Genomic DNA, 24,270 nt, shown 5'->3' with positions numbered 1-24,270 from the left:
AGAACATAGGTTTCCTGTTGGTAGGAGATTTACTGAGGCAACACTTTCACACACGTACAGTAGCAGCAAAAAGGAGAGAGAGGGCTGGGAAAATTAGCAATTTCCTCACCTCCTTAAATACAGTTGTACATCAACAACATATTGAACAAATCACCATTAATCCTCCCAATCAACATTTAAAAATATATAACCATAAAAGCTCATTTACAAAATAAACCCAGAACACAATTATGTCATTAATTAGGAATGCATAAGATTGCTTTGTTTATCATCAACAATATTTCAGATATTTGCCAGTTCTACGTACAAATGATTAACACTTCCTGATCCCTTCAAAACATTTTGTAGAATATTTCTCCATAAAGAATGTCATGAGAAATCACACCACATAATGCAAGAAATAACAGCGTTGAATTAAAAAAAAAAAATGCTACCAGTTCAACTGAAAAACATACGCCATATGGTTTGGCATATTCAAGGCAACATTAATGCAATATTTTGTTTTCGAGAAGTAAACTCCCATACAGATTTTTCATTATTTGTTCGTAATACTGATTGGACTAATTGTTAAGGGAATTTTTATCAATAATGACTAATTATGTATACATTTCAATCAGGACTGACTAATCAGAATACTATTATGTTACTGTATATGTACTAATCAGAATACTATTATGTTACTGTATATGTACAAATTTTCTTTTTAATCCTAGTACTGAATATAATGTGTGTAAATATAATCAAGAATTAGAACAATGACTGTCTGTTCCTTGGTAGAAATGAATGAACTATATCTTCAGACTGGCTAGAATGCTTATCTACACAAGAAGACCTTGGCTCGGTCATAAATGATATTAAATTGGTAGGGAGACGATGTGGGAAGGCTTGAGATACGGCCTTTGTACCAGGTTGGGAGAAGAGACGGGACAGTTCGAAAACTAATGACGTCATTTTCAGTTTATAACCCGGTGGTAAACTGTATTGTGTTCAGTACTCGTGAATAAAATCTGCTGTTTGACTTTAAGACTGGGCTCTGTCCATTACTATAGAATAAGGGTCTTACAAATCCTTATGAATTGACAGTGTTTAAGTGTTTAATTTTAATTGGGTGTTAAAACAGAGCAATTTAATTCCTGCAACACTAATACCCGTTCTCATATTAGCTGGGAGAGACAATTGTTCCCAACACATCTCACCATTAGGTAGTGTACTTTCATGTGAAGAATACAGAGACAGAATTGGCCATCATAGAGGTGGGGGGGGGGGCAACATATACAGTGCCTTGCGAAAGTATTCGGCCCCCTTGAACTTTGGTCTGATACTCCTTCCATTTCAATATTATCGCTTGCACAGTGCTCCTTGGGATGTTTAAAGCTTGGGAAATATTTTTGTATCCAAATCCGGCTTTAAACTTCTTCACAACAGTATCTCGGACCTGCCTGGTGTGTTCCTTGTTCTTCATGATGCTCTCTGCGCTTTTAATGGACCTCTGAGACTATCACAGTGCAGGTGCATTTATACGGAGACTTGATTACACACAGGTGGATTGTATTTATCATCATTAGTCATTTAGGTCAACATTGGATCATTCAGAGATCCTCACTGAACTTCTGGAGAGAGTTTGCTGCACTGAAAGTAAAGGGGCTGAATAATTTTGCACGCCCAATTTTTCAGTTTTTGATTTGTTAAAAAAGTTTGAAATATCCAATAAATGTCATTCCACTTCATGATTGTGTCCCACTTGTTGTTGATTCTTCACAAAAAAATACAGTTTTATATCTTTATGTTTGAAGCCTGAAATGTGGCAAAAGGTCGCAAAGTTCAAGGGGGCCGAATACTTTCGCAAGGCACTGTACTTGAGTGACCTGTGAAATGTAGGAAGGAAGATAGACTAACCATAATGTCTCTTTGTTAGATCCAGCACAATACTACCCAAAACCTCTTTCATAGTTACAGGAGATATCCTGAGGAGAAACGGACCCTCGTCATCACCTCCAACCTCCCTGAGAGCATACAAGTCATGCGTCATGTGTAAGTCTGTGGACAGGGGTCGGAGGGCTGATACAGTAGCACAACAGTCCAGAGAAACAGGCCAGACCCAGTAGTGCTAGAATCCATCATCGTCAACACATCCATACTCTGGAGTAAAATAAGACAAATTGATTACTCAACTGCTCTCAAAATACATGTTTTCAAACATTTGTAGACAGTCTGGTAGCCAGACAACATGGCATGACAATTAATGCTAGAGGAGCCTGGCTACCAGGCCAGTTTGAAGTTTCTTACTGACCGTTGCCTCCCAACAGCTGCATGGCGCTGACGCAGGGCTCTTCCTCATCCTCCTTATCTCCCACATCATCATAGACCACAGACCCACTCTCTACCAGCACAGAGTGGGGCGCCGCCTCAGAGATCGCCGGCAGGGGGTTGGCTATCTGAGGAAGTTCCGACTTGGTAACCTGATTCTGCACACTATCTGCAACCTGGGCCTCAATAAAGAGGTTATGGCTAGCCTGATCCCCCATCCCAGCCCTACTGCAGGTGGCTATGGGTGAGGCAGGTGGGGGAATCCACAGTGTGATGAAGAGACATTTAGGCTCCCTCTGCAGCAGCATGTCTGAGCTCCTGCTGAGCTGTTTCTACCATCCCACCCCCACCCCTCCCCTCAATGGACACTGCTGAGCCCAGCCTCCCAGTGATGAAAATGTATTTTTATAAGGAGCTGGAAGACTCGTTAATTATGAAAATGAGGGGAAAATAAATATATACATAAATTATTCTGAAGACTAATTAGTAGGTGGCTGGCCACTGTATGGGAGGAAGGGTCTGTGACTGTTGGGGAGGAGCTATGGGAGAGGCAGGAAGTGTTGAAAGCCCCTTGGGAGATAACGAGAAGACAAACTGATGAAACTATTTTGGCCCCATACAGTTTTAAAGGTGAGAGAACTGGGTGGCCTTGGTGGAATCAGGTCAGTCATAACAGTGTGATGGAGTCAGTGGTTCTCTACCATAGCTTACACTGGGGGAAGGGCTGGATGAACTGGATTGGTCTCTCAGCTTTAAAAGCCTGGAACAGTGAAATGAGGCTAGTCTCTATTCTATTGCCAAGAGAGGTTTCTCACAGGAGCCTGCCAGCTTCTCTGCGCTTGACGTTTAAACAGCCATTTATTGCCAAGACTGTCAGGCGAAAGCAGTGCCGGGTAACTCAACACGCAGTTTACTCCTAGGACATTTGTTTAGGTAATACAAAGAGAGAAACAGAAAAACTGCCTGGCAACAGCAAAGCACACATCTCCTTTCTCTCTCTCCCGTGCTCCTTGCAGGCATGAAAGACAACATTACATAACATGAATTCCAAGCAAACCCGGCTCCAACCAATCAGAGAAGCCATTTGATACCAGTTCCCAGGGGGTGGTGAAGGGTTGCTTAGTAACAAGCCTTGTTGACCCGGCCGCTCGTGGCAATGTTTCTTCCTGGTTGCTGTAGCCTGCACTGGGAGATTCCATTAATGGCTGCCAAAACCACATGAGAGAAAGATGGAAAGGGAACAGAGCGGGACACAGCAGCAGAGGGATGAAGGGTGGGTGAGAGAGAGGCTCCCTCCTGTATGTTCCAGCCCACACCGCCTGAGTGCATGTGAACAACCCAGCGGGACACGGCCACATTCCTCTCCCATTAGTGAGACTGCTGCTGAAGAATCACTCTCCCCCATCTGGTTCATGGGAGACTAGAGGCTTGGTTAAGTCAGTGATGTTGTCCACAGCAATCAGTCAGAAAACCATGGGTAGTGACAGAAAGGTATAGTCTGTTTTGTGTGTTGTGAGTGTAGGATGTAAGAGACAGAAGCAGGTGTATCATCTTACCTAGTCCAGAGCCAGCTTCTTATGAGGCTGTGCTGATATGAAGGGCCGTAACCTGAGACAAGAATACCTTTGTGAAGACTAGACCAAGTGACATAACTGCAATGAATGGCAGAGATGATAGAACAAGACACAAATGATGGAGATACATATCATAATGTACAAAGACCGAGACAGGCAGAGGTGCTAACAGCAGCAGTAATTCCTGGGGAAGAAGATCTCCAGTGGATGAAATTAGCATCTCTCCTGGAGGCTACCCCCTCCCCCCCTGCCTGCCCACCCTGACAAGAGAGGCTCCCCTGGGGGCTTACTGTAAGTGCCTTACTCACACTGATAAGAGAGGAGAGAGAGCGCTTTTAATTAATCTGCTTTACAAGGAGGAGGAGGGAGGAGGAGAAAGAGTGTGTGTTCACTGTTTAGCTAGCAGGGCATCTTCACTCCCTTTGTCCGAGCTCATGAGAAAAGTATCCAGCAGCACCAGCCTATTCTGGGTTTAGTGAGGTGGGCCCACAGAGCTTGAACTAGGCAGGACTAGGCTAGAGGGGTTCCCAAATGTGTCCCTCTTACTTTAGTCTCCGATCTCAAACATGATCTTGGAGGCACCAGCAGTTACACACATACAGTAATCTATTCACTGTTGTGAGACGAAAAATGCTAATGGAATTTTAATGATATTAGCTGGATGGGGAAGCTATGGTATAAATAAATAATGATGATAATAATCAGGTCTTCAAACTATATTTTCCAGGCTGGGCATCAAGTCTCCCCTCCCTCCTCCCCTTAATCAAACCATGCATAAACATTAACCACATACACGAAACTGTGGTGCCCACTCCCTCTTTCCCAGTACACACACACTCTCCCAGTCTCTCATTTGGCAGGCCTGGGTGAGAGCGGCCTATTCACCCTGCGGTGCATTCTGGGATAGACAGAGCAGAGCTTGGCAGCGTGAGATTGTGATGCGGCCAAAAGGAGCGATTGTTCCCTCTCTCCCCCTTTAGTCTATCCTGCACCACATGGCACTGACACCATTCATTCTCTAGTATAGCATCTCACACAAAAACACTTCTCAAACACACGCTTGAGTAAGTACACACACTCACAGTGTACGAGGGTCCAATGTTTATGATGGCTTAGGCCAGGGGACCAGCCTTGTTTGTTACAAAACATGGATGACATTTGAGGATGAGGACGTTTTAGGGCACTGTGGAGGGGCAGAGAAATTATGTTAATGCTGCTGTCCCTAGGGAATTCTGACCTCTAAAGAGGATTTTGTCATCTGTGGCCTGAGATTTGCCCTGCATTCCTATTTGCTCCCAGCAGACTCTGGGTCTGGGCTAGACAGACATTCAGTCACACATCAGAGTGTTGGGGTGGTGTGGGGCGGCCGGGCAACATGTCTGTCAGGGATCAGGCCGGGGGTGTTAGCTGGAAGAGTGACAGCGTCTGTCTGACACCATGCCCACCATGGGAGGATCATAGAGCAGGCTCACCACACAGACAGACAGGGAAGATCAGACGACTACTACTGTACTACCATCATACTACTACTACCCTGCCTGAGAATATCACAGGCTCAGTATCACCACACAGACAGACTGGGAGGATCACACACTACTACCACCCTGACAAGGAGGATCACACACTACTACCACCCTGACAAGGAGGATCACACACTACTACCACCCTGACAAGGAGGATCACATAGTGAGGTCAAAAAGGCAGGCAGTCAGAGACCATTTGGTATTCTCTGACAAGCAGTCCAAGTACTTATTATTGCGACACCACTTCAGCTAGAACAGTAGACGTGTTCCAAAAGTCAACTTCTCCCTCACAGAAGAAAACATGTCTGACATTTCTCTCTAATAAGGTCAGGTGTGGTGTAGCTGTGACAGGAGTGACAGAGATGCCAGCCCAGTCCCCCTCCATCCTCCTTCCCCTGCCTGTTCCCTCTCCCACCTCAGCCACCATGAATGAGCCCATACCTTGGTATAGTGCAGGCATGGACACAGCTCATCCTGGAGAGCGACACAGTAACACATCTCAACTTGGAGAGCGACACAGTAACACATCTCAACCTGGAGAGCGACACAGTAACACATTTCAACCTGGAGAGCGACACAGTAACACATTTCAACCTGGAGAGCGACACAGTAACACAGCTCAACCTGGAGAGCGACACAGTAACACAGCTCAACCTGGAGAGCGACACAGTAACACAGCTCAACCTGGAGAGCGACACAGTAACACAGCTCAACCTGGAGAGCGACACAGTAACACAGCTTAACCTGGAGAGCGACACAGTAACACAGCTCAACCTGGAGAGCGACAAATGTGTAACACAGCTCAACCTGGAGAGCGACACAGTAACACATTTCAACCTGGAGAGCGACACAGTAACACATTTCAACCTGGAGAGCGACACAGTAACACAGCTCAACCTGGAGAGCGACACAGTAACACATTTCAACCTGGAGAGCGACACAGTAACACAGCTCAACCTGGAGAGCGACATAGTAACACAGCTCAACCCGGTAGAGCGACAGCGTATAGCTCCCTAATGGAACATTAGTAACAACACCACACTGTCAGATGTCACAGAGCCAAAACGATACATGGCTTGAGAAAGCCCTGAAGACATCAAAAGTAGTTATTGCTTCTAAACTTCCCAGAAACAGCTAAAATCTAAGGGTACAGATATTCCATTAAAACGTACATCCAAACTACTAGGGACCACTCGTTAGTCCCTAGTGTGTCAATATCGCCATAGTAATAGTCTGTAATTTTATATCCAAAGTAATGCTGCTTGATACTGATTAAGCATTGATCACTTTTAAATCATCACTAACTCTGATTCAGAGGAGTTGGGTTAAATGTGGAAGAAACATTTTGGTTGAATGCATTCAAGTTGTGCAACTGACTGGGTATCCCCCTTTCCCTTCCCCCAAATATCCTTGCGCTATCCCCTCCTAGCGCCTCCTTGTACCTGCAAGGGGACACAGCTTACCTTAAAGTTCAGAGGTAGATCTGCTGTTCAAAGTTGAGCCTGCAGCCCACTTCCCCCTGGGCATTGTTAGCTGCAGTGGGGAGTGCCTCTTTTGACAGAGTAGTCATGTGACATGTATAATATCGCCTCTCCCAGTACAATGGGACATATGAAGCACTCCATTGTTGTGACGACCCCTCCACCTCTCTAAAAAGGTCAGACAGGAGACACTCCATCACTCTTCTCTTTCTCCAACTGCCACTCACTCTTTCCCTCTCTGTCTTTCCCAGCATCACCGCTCTCCGTCTGCCACTCCTCTCAGACTCTCCCTCTCTGTTAGACTATTAGTCTATGCTGGGCTTAACAGCATGTTTCTAATCAGCTTACTGCCAATGAGACTAAGCCTGAGCTGAAAAGGCGATTGACGGAGAGTGTTTAGCCAGTGGCTAGCGGCTGCTTAGAGCTGGGGGATGGCAACTATGAAATTAGAAGAAAATCATTCAAGCTAAGAACGAGCGGAGTGAGACTAAGACAGTGTGAAGATGAAAAGGAGATGGAACTCTTAAGGATAATGTTACATCAAATCAGTAATATAACCAAAGAAATGGAGACGATTAAAGAGAAACAAAGAGAAGGCAATTGACCCTTTGCTAAACCCCACCCCCTTGATTATTGTTGCAACCTCTGATATTTTCCTGAGAAGCCCAATTCCCCATTCAACCACTAGCAAAAATCCCCTCACAATGATCCAAACTGTGTTTCTAATACAAAATGAAATTAAACACAAACTACCCCTTGCTAATCAGGAAACCCTTAGGTATGTTGTGATGGGCTGTCATTACAATTGCTTCACTGGAACCTCGTAAAATTTGGTATCCTGATGTCGACAGCAGATGGGAGTTGTATTCACAACATAGCTAACTTATTTTGAGAAAACATGTTCTATTAATTGGCTAGCTAGCGTTAGCAACATTTGGTGATCAATGAGGCAGAGCTAGCTAACCAGCTGTGCAAGCAACTAGGGGTCTTCAAATCAAATCAAATGTATTTGTCACATACACATGGTTAACAGATGTTAATGTGAGTGTAGCGAAATGCTTGTGCTTCTAGTTCCGACAATGCAGTAATAACCAACGAGTAATCTAGCTAACAATTCCAAAACTACTACCTTATACACACAAGTGTAAAGGGATAAAGAATATGTACATAAAGAAATATGAATGAGTGATGGTACAGAGCGGCATAGGCAAGATGCAGTAGATGGTATCGAGTACAGTATATACATATGAGATGAGTATGTAAACAAAGTGGCATAGTTTAAAGTGGCTAGTGATACATGTATTACATAAAGATGCAGTAGATGATATAGAGTACAGTATATACGTATACATATGAGATGAATAATGTAGGGTATGTACACATTATATTAAGTAGCATTGTTTAAAGTGGCTAGTGATATATTTTACATCAATTCCCATTATTAAAGTTGACTTGAGTCAGTGTGTTGGCAGCAGCCAGTGGTGGCTGTTTAACAGTCTGATGGCCTTGAGATAGAAGCTGTTTTTCAGTCTCTCGGTCCCAGCTTTGATGCATCTGTACTGACCCCGCCTTCTGGATGATAGCGGGGTGAACAGGCAGTGGCTCGGGTGGTTGTTGTCTTTGATGATCTTTATGGCCTTCCTGTGACATCGGGTGGTGTAGGTGTCCTGGAGGGCAGGTAGTTTTCACGTGAATGCTGCCATCAATCCACGGTTTCTGGTTTGGGAATGTTTTAATCGTTGCTATGGGAACGACATCTTCAACGCACGTTCTAATGAACTCACTCACCGAATCAGCGTATTCGTCAATGTTGTTGTTTGACGCAATACGAAACATATCCCAGTCCACGTGATGGAAGTAGTCTTGGAGCTTGGAATCAGATTGGTCAGACCAGCGTTGAACAGACCTCAGCGTGGGAGCTTCTTGTTTTAGCTTCTGTCTGTAGGCAGGGAGCAACAAAATGGAGTCGTGGTCAGCTTTTCCGGAAGGAGGGCGGGGGAGGGCCTTATATGCATCGCGGAAGTTAGAATAGCAATGATCCAAGGTTTTACCAGCCCTGGTTGCGCAATCGATATGCTGATACAATTTAGGGAGTCTTGTTTTCAGATTAGCCTTGTTAAAATCCCCAGCTAAAATGAATGCAGCCTCAGGATGTGTGGATTCCAGTTTGCAAAGAGTCAAATAAAGTTCGTTCAGATGTGTCTGCTTGGGGGGAATATATACGGCTGTGATTATAATCTAAGAGAATTTCCTTGGTAGATAATGCGGTCGACATTTGATTGTGAGGAATTCTAAAATCAGGTGAACAGAAGGACTTGAGTTCCTGTATGTTGTTGTGACCACACCACGTCTCGTTAACCATAAAGCATACGCCCCCGCCCCTTTTCTTACCAGAAAGATGTTTGTTTCTGTCGGCGCGATGCGTGGAGAAACCAGCTGGCTGCACCGACTCCGATAGCGTCTCTCGAGTGAGCCATGTTTCCGTAAAGCAAAGAACGTTACAGTCTCTGATGTCCCTCTGGAATGCTACCCTTGCTCGGATTTCATCAACCTTGTTGTCAAGAGACTGGACATTGGCGAGTAGTATGCTAGGGAGTGGCGCGCGATGTGCCACTAGGGGTCTTTTCACTGTCCCCAAATCTAGAACAAATTCAAGAAAGCTTACAGTATTATGTAACTCTGTTCCATCTCATATTGCTCAAGTGAACAGCAAACCTGGTTAAAAAAAAAAAAAAACAGATCAAGCAACACCTCACGGCACAACTCCTCTCCCTTATTTGACCTAGATAGTTTGTATGTAGGCTATGTTTGACTTTTTTCAAATTAATTTATTAAAACAAAAATGTAGTTCTGTCCTTGAGCAGTTGTCTATTAATGTTCTGTATTACAGCATGTTTCATGTTTTATGTGGACCCCAGAAAGAGTAGCTACTGCTTTTGCAACAGCTAATGGGGATCCTCATAAAATATAACCAAAAAATACCAACATTTCAGGTTAAAAAAAATGACTCCATCAGGCTCTGCATTTCAAGAATCACAGAAGCATGTCCTCCTGATAAATTGCAAAATAATTTAAGTGTATTTATTTGTTCTAAAGAAAACTATATTTTTGCCATAGCCCTCACTGGCTCTCAATCAATGTAAACGTGCGCTTGCCTGAGTTGTCGGACTCATCAACAGTTATCCATTGGAACGCTGTGCTTTTTTGCCCAACATTTTGGGGCGGGGCTTAGACAAGGGTCAATTAACTCTTCATATAAAATCATAATCAGAGATTTTCACAAAACCAAGTCTGTCACTAGGGGATGAGCACATCACACTGGAAGAGGGTGAGAAAGCAGCAGGAGTGAGAAAAGGAGTTGGCTGGTGCCAACAGTCAGTCCTTGTCCTTTGGGATCTCCAGACAGACCACTCTGGTTCAGACACTTCCACTGTTTAGTAGGTCCCTGTGCTTACAGCACTGACAGATTGAGTCTGAGTGTTGTAATTCCTTGACGGCTGCCTTTGTCACCAAGGCAGGTGCTATACATACAGTGGGGCAAAAAAGTATTTAGTTAGCCACCAATTGTGCAGAGAGCAAGTTCAAACAGGTGCCATTAATTCAGGTAATGAGTGGAGGACAGAGGAGCCTCTTAAAGAAGGTCTGTGAGAGCCAGAAATCTTGCTTGTTTGTAGGTGACCAAATGTTTATTTTCCACCATAATTTGCAAATAAATTCATTAAAAATCCTACGTGATTTTCTGGATTTTTTTTTCTCATTTTGTCTGTCATAGTTGAAGTGTACCTATGATGACAATTACAGGCCTCTCTCATATTTTTAAGTGGGAGAACTTGCACAATTGGTGGCTGACTAAATACTTTTTTGTCCCACTGTAAGTGGTGACTATAAAACAATGTACAGTGAGAAAGGCACTGTATACTGTAAGTGCAGTCGTCAGTCCCTTTCTTACTTACTCAAGAGAGACTATTTGACTGGTTCAGGGCAGGCTGCGGAGCCATGAACTATGACTGCAATATCAACTCTGTCTGTCTCAACAGTTCCCGTGGTGCTTCCTGGGATGTGGATGGATATACACTGGGATGAAGTCCAAACGGCTCACTTTGGAGCTTGTCTGAAAAATTCCACTCTTCATTGTACCATTAGTTACAGTGGGAAATCATTAGAAGAACAAAGGCTTTGCTGTTAACGGCAGTTTCAAAAACCAGGGGGAGAGGAGCAGGATATCCACAGAGAAGGAATTGTCATTTCCCAGCAGTCTAGGCCAATGTATGCCACCTCGAGTGGGGTGGATTGCCTTTGAGTCTGTAGCATTGTAACAGATGGAGCCTCAACCAGGCAGTGGTACCCAGAGAGTTCTTTATTGGTTCCTGTGAGAAGCAAACAGAGGCATCCTATGGAAATGCTTAGTGGTCAGTCAGTCAGGGGGTGCAGTGCAGTGGGAGAAGTCAGAGAGAGGCTGGAAACCAGAAGGAGATTACACTCTCCCGTGTGGCTCAGTTGGTAGAGCATGGCGTGGGTTGTAGGTTCGATTCCAACGGGGGACCAATTTGAAAAAGTATGAAAAATGTATGCACTCACTACTGTAAGTCCTCACTCCCACCTATCGGAGATATCTACTGCAGCCCTCATCCTCCACATACAACACCCCAAAGCACACACATCTCTGGGTTGCTCGACTTTTCTGTTCGCTGCAGCTAGCGACTGGAATGAGCTGCAACAAACACTCAAACTGGACAGTTTTATCTCAATCTCTTAATTCAGAGACTCAATCATGGACTCTCTTACTGACAGTTGTGGCTGTTTTGCGTGATATATTGTTGTCTCTACCTTCTTGCCCTTTGTGCTGTTATCTGTGCCCAATAATGTTTGTACCACGTTTTGTGCTGCTACCATGTTGTTCTGATGCCATGTTGTGTTGCTACCATGTTGTTGTCATGTTGTGTTGCTACCATGCTGTGTTGTCATGTGTTGCCGCCTTGCTATGTTGTCGTCTTAGGTCTCTCTTTATGTAGGAGTCTTTTTATGTAGGAGGCCTTTTGACTTGTAAATAAGAATTTGTTCTTAACAGACTTGCCTAGTTAAATAAAAGGTTAAATCAAAAATAAGTCATTCTGGATAAGAGTGTCTGCTAAAATGTAAATGTAATACAGCTGCTATCTTACAAAAAATATATATATTTTGAGTGGACTGGAAACAAAGTGTGAAGCGTAGTGGTCCATGTGGGGGTGATGGGATGTCTACTCTGCTGATGACACCGGCTCAGAGGCTGAATAGGAATGCAGAGAAAGGTATTTCTACACAGGCAGCAGAGAGAAAATCGATAGTCAGAAACTCACCACAGCCCACTCCCTTAGTGGACACTCTGATCCAGAATCTGGTCTAAAACTTTAGGGTCAGATTTACACTTCTGAAACAGACTGAACCCCCCCCCCCACAAAATATGCAGTCAAGAATTCCCCCCCCAAAAAAAGTGTGGGCAAAGGGCTTTAAAAGTGAGAAGAAAGAAAATCAGCTTTGAATGGAAAAAGAAGGGAACAGATGGAGGAGGGAAGAAAAAAAGCACTTGAGGGCAATTATCTGGGCTATTTATGGAAGAGTGCTTTTCCATCCTCCAGTAGGAATGGAGGGAACAGGGAGGCCCTGTTTGGCAGCTGGCTGGAAAGGCATGGAGTGGTATGGCAGGAGAGAGGGAGAGGGATGGAGGGACTGGCAGGTGGGAGCGAGGGTCCTGTAAAGTACAGGCCTGTGACCGGGTGAAGGGCTGGGGGCCAGCCTGGCCTTCCCTGGAGGTGGCCTTCCCTGGAGGCCAGGCTGGCCACGACTGAGGGGAGACACTGTACAAAGCAGGCCTGAGACAGGACCAGGGGCCGGTTCCTACAGTGGAGAGCTCTTAAGTGAAGTGGAGCAGAGCCGTGGTGGGGAGCAGAGCCGTGGTTGGAGAAAGGGGAGTAGGAGCACAACGCCTCAGTGTAGCAGTCAGTAAGGCCCGGAAGCAGGCAGCACAATGGAATTACTGTCAGCCACCGCTCTCCTCCACTTCCCTAGGTCTCCCTGACACCATGTCTCCCCTTTTAAATAACCACACAAACAACCTTTTTAGAGCTCCAGTAACAGTCAGCTCCTCAACCAACCAGTGAAAGGACTCTTTCTACTGTCAACAGTCAGTCATGTTCTCATTTAAAATGTCAAAATTGACAAAAAGGTACAATGTGCACAAAGATACCAAATTATCAACATATTATACCATGGATTTGTTGAATCCTCGTTTCTGATTGGCTTGAAGGGCATTCGAGAGTGTGCATTATATCCCTAACGCACGGTATATTTGCGTGGTAGAATTCATTCTTACATGTTCGAGCTGCTTTGGAAAGTAAAAGTCGAATTGAAAACATTATTGGCATTGTTGAATTAGATTTTTCTAATGTAAAGCTAGGACTAATGATTTGGTTAGTTAAACGACCAAGTCTGTGTTTGGCAACTAATGTAGCTATCTAATAAACTTGCTAGCTACTTCAGCGGATGTTGAACACATTTCTACCGGCAAATTAACACATTTCTAGTGTCAAAATGTGTTAAATTATAACCATGGTATAAAATGATAATCCACATGGGGCTCGATGCGTTGTCTGGAAAATAATGCAACTCCGTGGAAGGTCAGTTCCACTCCACTAGCGAGTCGTGGAACACACCTAGCACATGGTGTGATCACCATCCTGTGGTTAAAAAAAAAAACTTGTTGAGCAAGCAACACTAAAGTGCAAAGCTCAGCTTTTCCCTCAGCAAGTGGATGTGAGTCTAAAAGGCTACCTGCTAGGAAAAGTACAGTCACATTCAGCAAAAACAAGTGAAAGTGTACAATGAATGATTCAAAAACCATGTACATGAAATATTTATTGACCCGCCATTAATGCATTTTAAAAATGTAACAAGCGGACAGTTAGAGGGAAAATGGCCATTCTTAAAGGTGGAAAAGATTTGTCAATGACGGCCTCTTCAATAACAGAAAGTATTCTTAACTGGATATGTCTTCAACGTGCAGGCCAGTAAATGTAAACTTTTCAAGGAAGTGCTAGGCCACTGACTGGAGCCACTAGTAGTGGACTGGTGCTGTTAAAAAAAACATAGCCCTCCACTCCGGCCCTCGCTGGGTTATTTCTAAAGCCTGTGAGATCAGAGTATACACAGGGTTGAGGGTTGGGCTGGTTGGAGGGAGGGAGGGACTGCAACCAGATGACTCCAGTAATACTGACCACACTGGGAAGGGGGAGGAGTCTCACCTGGTTCCACCACTAAAAGGCTAGGTCTAGGCTGGGCTGGGTCTAAGACTCATACACCTGCAAGACGGTTTCACCGAAATTAGATTTAGTGTAAGAGGTTTAAAAGCGGGATAGTTGGGAAACCAATTTCAGTAATACCAAGCAAACAGAAAACGTCAAATGACTTTTCTCAAAGCTGAAGAAACAGATTAATTTCAGCAGAAAGTCTCAGTGGATCATAGCGTACTGCGTGTTGAGAAAGAGGGAGAGGAAAAGAGAGAGAGCAAATGAGAGCTCAAGCAAATCCTGGGAAAGAGAGAAGGTAATTCTCAGGGAAGTAGAGTCCCACGGGAGTGAGTGGCAGGCTGAGAGTCCACAGCCTTCCAGGGAAAAAAAGGAAATGGAATCATCTGTCTGCCTGTTGCTGGTGATCATTCTAGGCTAGGGGAAAAGTGCAGCCTCATCATTACTAGGAACAGCAGCAACATTGCTTCAACAGGCCGGGAAGTGGGCATGTTGCCCCCAGTGACAGACCGGAGCCTTGGAGAAGGACAAAGTACTGTTGCATCATTCAGAACACTGTAATCCTGATAGCCTCATACTCACATTTCTAGTCATCTGCCCTTTATTCTACACTGCTGCCGTAATTCAGTCTTGAAGCTTATTCAGCCGATACTGAATAATATATGACAGTGAACAGCAGTGGGATTATTAAATATACTGAGTCGCACTGTGGTTCTGCTCCACCTACCTCTTTCCCAAGGTGCTGAGTGGTGTGCCCAGTCTCAGAGGGACATTGGTAGGTTTGCGGAATTGTCCAGTCAGCCTCTGGGCTCCAGGGGTGGCTCCTTTTGGGGACTGTGCTCACAATGGGGTTTCAAATCACCCAGTACCTTGTCAATTGCAATTACTTAGGACACATTGGTTATTTAGTTCATTGTACAGTTTTAACTATACTTTGCACAATGAAGGGATGCTCTAGCTATGCTACTGTATATGGGACGGGGCTGATTGTGACATTGGACAGCATGGCATACGGTTGTTGGATCAGTGCTTTCAAAGCCTCCACACCTCATTAGCTATATGTTGCGCTGCAGTTAATCTAGCTAGTTAAAACCAGAGAGCAGATGTTGGACCTAACAAAGGGCCTGGGCCTTGCCAAACCCCGACGTGAAATGAGAGAGAAACCCATTGGAGGGGAAAATATGCGCACACACATTGACACACGAGAGCTTAGTGTCTGTCTGTTCGGCAGCGAGAGTGCTCAGAGGGCTTTAGCAAACCCAGGCCATCCCAAGCTCATTGCTTCTTTAGACTGGCAGGATGTTGTTGATTTACCTTCTCCTTGTAAATCCCCAGCTCCTTCTCTTTCGCTATCCTCTCTTCCTTTCCTGAAAGTATAAATGTGGATTGGGGATTAAATTGGGATTGTAATTATCAGTAAGGAGAGTCAAGACAAAACAGTATATTACAACATGTACATAGTGTGGTGTGGCTGAACCTTTCAAGTAGTCTTCATTCTATTTCATCCAAAGCTCAGTCTTGATTTTCACCTCTGTCATTCAGGAGATACTGCAGTGAAGGGAAGTACATAAATTACCTTAGTTATGCATTTCCAGTTTTTATTCACTGGCAATCCTGTCATTTCAGAATGAGTGGATGTTTCAATAGAAGGTGCCCTCTAAATGTCAAAATGCAGTACATACCAGCTCAATCTCATCATCATCAATACCACTTAGGTCGAGCTCTCCATTTTCAGTGTCCCCATCTGAAAAATAAATTAGACCTCATCATCATCCTCATTATTATTGTTGTAGGTTCTCAGGTAAGTCAACTCACTCTGGGAGAAAGAGAGAAATTGCAACAGAAAACACTTTACAAAACACTCATCAATTGTGTTTCTGCAAAGAAAATTGTGCCTGGATTTGTATCAGTAAATAATAAGCACAGCAACTTCTGATAACAATAACTAATAGGCTTAACTCTGCTTTAAGTTGATCTGCCTGTACAGAGTTTATTTTCAATTACGATGTGCTTTCAAGATTGCAGTACGCTTTATTTTGTTGCTGAAACAACAATTTGCATTTTGATGTGAGACAATGGATGCCTGAGCTGCATTTCCATTTTTACCCTCCTTCCTCTGATGATTACTCAGGTTGTCAGAGAAGAAACAGCCACCTTTATGCCGAGACAAGACAGGAGATCGTTCAAATCCCAGCGCACTCAACACTTCAACGATGGAAGGGGGGGGGAAAAACTAGTTCCACAAAGGAAAAGTTTTGATTACCTTTGATAATGGAGACAAAAAGGATGGAGGGTTTGACTTCGGAAAGAATGGAAAAATAAATACAACAGCTTTCACACTCTTCTCCTTGATTAGCCATTTTCCAATAAAGTAGGACTCCGTCACCTGCCTAAAGACATCAGACACAGTCCCAGTCAAAGGGAAGAGGAGAATCGCGTCTTAAGAGGCAATATGTTGCAGGTTTATGGGAGTCGTTTAACTTCTGTCAGCTCCCGGTCTTTTGACGTGTTCAGAGAGCCCTCCTTCCCCGGGTTCACACTTCAAAGCCGTGCCAAAAGCATCCACAGGCAGCCTTCCCAGTTAATTAAGGAGAGACAGGTGCACAGAACACACACACACACACCACACACACACACACACACACACCTTCAAGGTTGGGGTATAGTGAATTGCAATAATACTACAGAAGCAATCCAGCCAGTTGAGTTCAGTTGAGTAGCAGCTAGCCTCTCAAAAGAGCTACACAGATACAGTGGGGCAAAAAAGTATTTAGTCAGCCACCAATTGTGCAAGTTCTCCCACTTAAAAATATGAGGCCTGTATTTTTCATCATATGTACACTTCAACTACGACAGACAAAATTAGAAAAAAAATCCAGAAAATCTTCTTTTTTTTTTCATTTTTAATGAATTTATTTGCAAATTATGGTGGAAAATAAGTATTTGGTCAATAACAAAAGTTTATCTCATTACTTTGTTAAATACCCTTTGTTGGCAATGACAGAGGTCAAACGTTTTCTGTAAGTCTTCACAAGGTTTTCACACACTGTTGCTGGTATTTTGGCCCATTCCTCCATGCAGATCTCCTCTAGAGCAGTGATGTTTTGGGGCTGTTGCTGGGCAACACGGACTTTCAACTCCTTCCAAAGATTTTCTATGGGGTTGAGATCTGGAGACTGGCTAGGCCACTCCAGGACCTTGAAATGCTTCTCACGAAGCCACTCCTTCGTTGCCCGGGGGGTGTGTTTGAGATCATTGTCATGCTGAAAGACCCAGCCACGTTTCATCTTCAATGCCCTTGCTGATGGAAGGAGGTTTTCACTCAAAATCTCACGATACATGGCCCCATTCATTCTTTCCTTTACACGGATCAGTCGTCCTGGTCCCTTTGCAGAAAGACAGCCCCAAAGCATGATGTTTCCACCCCCATGCTTCACAGTAGATTTGGTGTTCTTTGGATGCAACTCAGCATTCTTTGTCCTCCAAACACGACGAGTTTAGTTTTTACCAAAAAGTTATATTTTGGTTTCATCTGACCATATGACATTCTCCCAATCTTCTTCTAGATCATCCAAATGCTCTCTAGCAAACTTCAGACGGGCCTGGACATGTACTGGCTTAAGCAGGGGGATACGTCTGCCACTGCAGGATTTGAGTCCCTGGCGGCGTAGTGTGTTACTGATGGTAGGCTTTGTTACTTTGGTCCCAGCTCTCTGCAGGTCATTCACTAGGTCCCCCCGTGTGGTTCTGGGATTTTTGCTCACCGTTCTTGTGATCATTTTGACCCCACGGGGTGAGATCTTGCGTGGAGCCCCAGATCCAGGGAGATTATCAGTGGTCTTGTATGTCTTCCATTTCCTAATAATTGCTCCCACAGTTGATTTCTTCAAACCAAGCTGCTTACCTATTGCAGATTCAGGCGATCTCCGACTGGGAAAAGCTCTGACCTGAAGATTACTGATGTCATGATTCAACCTTGTTTTTTCCTCCAAATTCCCAGTTGTCTTGAAAGCACCATAAATCCAGATAATGCCAGACTTTGATACAAGTTTGATGATAAAATTTGCCCACAAGGACCGCCGCACCACCTTCCTGTTCAAGTGAGGACAACACAAGGTGAGTCCGAAATTGTATTGTGTGCTGCTGCATAATGATGTAATACGCCAGGGAGATATGTATACTGTAGCTAAGAAAGTAATACTAAGTGTATGTTGTGTAGTAAGCTGTTAGCAGTCCATGTACCTCACCATAATACATTTGTTCCCTTTTCCCCTCTTATTTTCACCTACTGTTCTGACTTGGTCGTGTTTTAGAGAAATGTAATAATTTAATATTGTAAGAGCTTTCATTAATGTATTGTTTTGTGTTGTGTAATAGCCTTGCATCTTTACATGCTAGAATCGTACTTAGCAGCTCTGAACGGTGTCGGCAGTCAAGCTCTTTTGTGTTCACACAGAAAAACGTGGAAGGCGTCAGCCACTCATCAACTCAAATGTTGCTATTTTGTAGAAAGCCCTTGTTGATACTAGCCAGATGGCGAAAGCTAGATAACTACCTAGAAAGATGCCTTAGAAACAATTGAATTCACTCTCCATAATACCATACTGCCAGCCAATAGCCAAATGTTTAGCTAGCTAGCTAGCTAGCTAACGTTAGCATTTTCGCTAGCTTGCACAACAGTTACACTGCACTAACTTGTCAGCTGTTTCATGGAAACTTGCTAATCCATTGTAATTTAATTATAATGTCAATTCTAGCTACAGTGGTTTGTTAGCTTAGTCTAAGGCACTGCATTGCAGTGCTAGAGGCGTCACTACAGATCCAGGTTCGATCCCGGGCTGTGTTGGAGCTGAACGCGACCAGGAGACCCATGAGGCTGCGCACAATTGGCCAAGCGTCGTCTGGGTTAGGGGAGGGTTTGGCTGGCTGGGATGTCCTTGTCCCATCGTGCTCTAGCGACTCCTTGTGGCGGCCAGGCAAATGCGCGCTGACTTCGGTCACCAGCTGTATGGTATTTCCTCCGACGCAGCTGGCTTCCGGGTTAAGTGAGCAGTGTGTCAAGAAGCAGCTTGGCGGGGTCGTGTTTCAGAGGACGCATGGCTCTTTAACATCGCCTCTCCAGAGTCCGTACAGGAGTTGCAGCGATGGGACAAGACTAACTACCATTTGGATATTACAAAATTGGAGAGAAAGGGGTTTTAATTTAACAATGAATTTGATTAAAATAACATAGCTAATTTACATACACAACAAATAAAGCCTGATATTGCGCAAGCCATTTCTACAAACATTTGAATGCTTAAGGTGACGCACATCTGTGCCAGATTAGGAATAAACCAGCATGCGAAACTGAGGTTGTCAGGCATGCAAAATGACTTCTAGAATAATGAGTGTCAACACAATTACATGCTTACTTCGACACTGGAGGACGCAGTTGTTACAAAATAGCTATTTTCAGAAGGTAGAAAGAAAGTAATTTGACTAACAACAAAAAAGAAAAAGTGAACCGGTGATTCATAACGTTTGAATCGATTTTCTGACCAATGCATAATACAATTGAATCAGTTTGGGGTCCCGCAGACCATATCTTATACATTTGAACAGGGACCGATGTATTTCGGTGAATTGTTCCATCTCTAAAATTTCGCTCTGCCCCTCCCCAGCACCTAGTCCTGGGCTGGCTGACGGGAGCCTGAGGAGTTTTGGCAGAATCTCAAGTACCCCCGGATCCCAGCACAAGGCACAGCACACCCTGCATTTCAATGCCATGAGCCCCAGGATTTCTTGGGCCTTTCCTTTTCCAGGGAACATTTATTTTCCAGCAGATTCCCCTCCCCCTGGAGCACTCTGGAATGCACTCTCAATCCACCACAGAGGAGAGGGAGGCAAGGAGGAGGAAGCGGAGGAATAGACCACTGTCAGATCATCAATTGTGTGGGCAAGTTAAAAACACCCCATTCTGTCCAGATCCTCAGATATGGGTAACCTAACTCGTGCTCACCCCTACCCCAATCCCCCGCACGGCTCGGTCTCAGGCAGCCTAACTGATGGCTCACCCCCATTCCCCGCACGGCTTGGTCTCAGGCGGCCTGCCTGTGATGTGGTCAGATTAGATGCTACACCGCAAAGCTTCACTGATATAAATAAAGAAAAGAAACATGCCCTCAGGAACAAACCCTAGCAGGTGGAGAGAGCCTTTTGAAGATGGAGAGAAAGAGAAAGAAGAAGAGCATCGCTGAAGTTCATTGATCTCCTTGAGCCCATATTTCATTTCAGTCTTCAGAGGAGCGGGGGAAAAAAAGTGTGGTTCAGCAAATGACAGGGACCATCGGTGCTGGTGTCTGCCGTTCCTTCTCACCTGCATCCTCCTCCCCTCTCCACTCTCCACAAACAAAAGACTCTCCAGAGTTTGTGTGATCCTCGGGATGAATCAGCTAGTGACATGGTGCTGCTCACGGTGGATCACTATTACCTAGACTTCAAGACTACCTTGATGTTCCCAACAACACTGCTCCAAGCATATCAAACACAGCCTTTCCCTTAACCTGAGAACATGACAAGCCTCATCATTCTCAAAAGTTTCCATTCAGAACCAGCAATCGTATCAAATAGACTACATGGCAGCTTTGCCCTGAAGACAGCCAAACAAGAAGAGCAGAGAGAAAAAAAAGAAGAAGTGTAATACTCTCCATGACTGACAGGGGCAGGCCAGGCTGAGGCGAGGAGAAGTACACCCATTAAAATGTGACCTCCCTAACCTTGACAGAGCCCAGACAGACCCTACTCCCACTCAGCCACCTGCTCCTCATGCCTGGGCCCCTGCACTGAGCCAGAGAGGGAAGGAGTGCAAGAGAGATCGAGACAGAGGGAGATCGAAAGGGAGCTAGTGAGAGATAGTGCTGCTGGGGGCAGGGCATTGTGCTGGTTCATCATATTGAGCGCATCTCTAGTACTCAACCTTGGGAGACAGGGATCCACCAGGCATTACAGCCCACTTCATTATCCTTCCCAAGCCTTTAACAAATCTGAATTCTGTGTGGTTATCTTTTTCTGATAAGAATCAATTTGATGAAAATACCGTTTCAAAGGCTTCCTTGCAGACAGGCCATGCGTAGCCAATGTGATTTAAAGGATACTTATTTTTTTTATCCGGATATTTTTTACCTGCAGGCTGCAATGTATTTATTTGTTGGCTTTATGTCAGCTATTTTCACATAATGGTAATATAAGTAACATTTTAGATCTGTACCATTTTCATTTAGATATCATTTTGATTAACCACATGACATTGACTTTGAGATGAAGACTTCCAAATTAAACTGTTCCACAAAAATGTGCTTATGAAAATCATAACTAGCATGCAGATCAATAGAAATTATACAATAACTTGGCACTCCACATGGAAAAGGTTGCCGACGACTGGTGTAGCCGGTTACAGGCAAATTCAGGAGCTTAACGGAAAACAGCTGGAGGAGGAGGGTCAGGGGGACGGGAACAGGTATACTTCCCCTTCTGGTTAGGCTATACTGATATCTGGCTACCTCTTTAGTAACATGTGAGTCTTCATTTTTAATTGCAGTGCTTAAAGCATCAGACAAGCTCAGCATAGTAGTTTTATTCAGTATAGTAGTCTTTATATATGGAAAAATACACGTTTAAAAATGTTGACCAATTGACTGGTTGAAAGAACAGTCAACTCTCGGTCAACTAATATTTTTGTTGTTGTTGGGGACTGTCCTACTTCTGACCCTATACTGCATCAAGGACATTCTGTGGTGAATGTCCTGAAAACCATCAATCTGGTGCCTTGTGTGTGTGGCATGCGAGATATAACAGCCTGAGGCCGCATGGTAAACGGCTGCCGTCATCTCCACTCAGGTTGGGAGCTGCAGACACACCGTTTCCCTTCCCTCCCCAGGCCAGGGAGACAGATCATGTCTAGTCAGGACTCTATCAGATGACATGTCACAGACTATGATGCAGCATCTCACCAAGCCTAGGAAATACTACTACAGCTCTTCAGAAAACACACATATTTCAGCCTGGTTTCACATTCAAAAAAGGGCTTTGTGAGACTTGCTGAAAAAGTATAGTAGGCCTGTAGAGACAGAGGCTTAAAATAAATACTAGAATGTTTTTATTTCTTCCACATTTTAGTATATCTCTGTGTTGTCATCAGTCATCATCCCACCACACCATTCTCAGAGTGGCTGGCCATCCAGCCATCTGTCAAGCTGGCCCCAGTTCTACTGTACCGCCCCCAAGCATTGTAAACACCCCACATCCCGCCTCCTCACTGTGGAATTGAGGCATCCATAGCTGTCAGAGACAGAGTGTAATGACTAAACGGAGGATGGGTGTGTGTATGTGTGGGTGGAGGTTAGCTCCGTCTGACCTCTCTATGATTGCCTTTTTGTTAAATGGAAGGAGGATAGAAAAGCTGGGGTGTTTACAATGGACTACATTTTTTTTAAAGGCTAGCTCGGGTAGGTTGGTCACATGGATAGAGTGTGGTGCTGCGGATGCACTAAACATTTGATTCTATTCCACCTTTAATAGCTTCTAAATATATATTTTAACAGCCAAAATGAATAAACGGTGTTCCCATCATTGCTCAGTTAGATCTGCTGTAAGACATTCTCACACACAGGTCGTTATAAATTGGTAGGTTTAGCTATAAGTGTCCAGAGTAGTAGTTGTAGTCTTAGAATTGAAGAGGCAGGATTTCTGCTTGGGTGAGTCTATTTACAAATGGCTTTAAGCACTGGCAGCAATGCACAACTTCAGTCTTTGGGTGACTAATGGTTATCAACACCTGACAGATGTGGGGAAAACGAGGCGTGAGTTTGGTTTCTGGGCAATCAACAACTGAAATTAAAGTGCTGAGATTAGAATTGCAAAACTACCGGTAATTTACCAAAGTTACCAGAATGTTCAGAGAATAGAGGTGAAACAGAGAGAAAACGGAAAGGAAGGCAGGCTAACGTTTTATATCTGTGTCCATATTGTCCATGAGTTTGCAGTGGATAGGTCATATGGTTCAAGAGGAAATAGCCTAATTCATGAAAAAAAAGCATCTAAATCAACAATAGCATGTCAGAAACGTACTTTTCCAACTACTTTTTTCACAACTGCCACTAGTTGTGCCAAAAGAGACATATTGACATAGAACACTTTCTAAAAGTTTTTTTTTTAAATACAAAATCATGCTGAAACCCTCATATTAAAACACCAATGGTATTCACTAAGTTGATGATACTAAATATATAAAGGCCACACAGAGGGCCATAGATCATTACAGACACCTGTGTTAATCTGAAGTACCCAAAATGTAATGTAATGATAAAATAAAAAAACATTCAAGTTACAAAAGTTCTGATAGTTAACTGGTAAAATATAGAAAGTCACCAGTAATACTGTATACCCTCCCTTTGCAACCCTAGCTAGAGTCACCTACATTCAGAAGCCAACACTTTTAAAACAGCCCTTGCGGAGAGCTGACATTCCCAGCCCATAAAAGCAGAGCCGTTTAAAAAGTGCCAGAGGTTGACTTTGCTCAGTGAGGCAGTTAAGGTCAGCCAAAAGTCATCGATTGGATTAAGTGCCTGGATGAAAGCACTTCAATCAATGCCTGCTCTAAATGGTACAGGACAGTGCTCCCTTAAGACAAAACTATGTAGACCAGGGCCGCCGGCAAACGTGTGGCGAGCAGGCATTTGCCACAGCACTTTTCAGTTAAAATAATAATAATAATAATAATTATTATTCAACCTTTTTTTTTAACTAGGCAAGTCAGTGAAAAATAAATTCTTATTTACAATGACGGCCTAGGAACAAGTGGGTTAACTGCCTTATTCAGGGGCAGAACAACAGATTTTTACCATGTCAGCTCGGGGACTAGATCTAGCAACCTTTTAAACTCAGCAAAAATGAAACATCCTCTCACTGTCAACTGCGTTTATTTTCAGCAAACTTAACGTGTAAATATTTGTATGAACATAAGATTAAGTAACTGAGACAAACTGAACAAGTTCCACAGACATGTGACTAACACAAATGGAATAATGTGTCCCTGAACAAAGGGGGGTGGGGTCAAAATCAAAAG

The 24,270-nt window shown here is 43.9% G+C and overlaps 1 protein-coding gene across 1 annotated transcript in view; it reads right to left on the bottom strand.

Moving 5' to 3' along the window:
- Positions 1-1,742: 1,742 nt before the first annotated feature.
- Positions 1,743-24,270, bottom strand: part of LOC110497824 (transcription factor IIIB 90 kDa subunit-like) — a 56,123-nt gene continuing 33,595 nt past the window's right edge. Inside the window, 6 exon segments of the mRNA XM_036954785.1 lie at positions 1,743-2,139; positions 2,291-2,435; positions 15,480-15,532; positions 15,643-15,698; positions 15,700-15,713; positions 15,848-15,909. Of these exon segments, the coding sequence (XP_036810680.1) occupies positions 2,108-2,139; positions 2,291-2,435; positions 15,480-15,532; positions 15,643-15,698; positions 15,700-15,713; positions 15,848-15,909 (362 nt within the window). The 3' untranslated portion in view covers positions 1,743-2,107.

This window comes from Oncorhynchus mykiss, chromosome 19, assembly GCF_013265735.2.
Source record: "Oncorhynchus mykiss isolate Arlee chromosome 19, USDA_OmykA_1.1, whole genome shotgun sequence".
NCBI lineage: Eukaryota > Metazoa > Chordata > Actinopteri > Salmoniformes > Salmonidae > Oncorhynchus > Oncorhynchus mykiss.
This window is presented reverse-complemented; position numbering and strand designations above follow the sequence as displayed.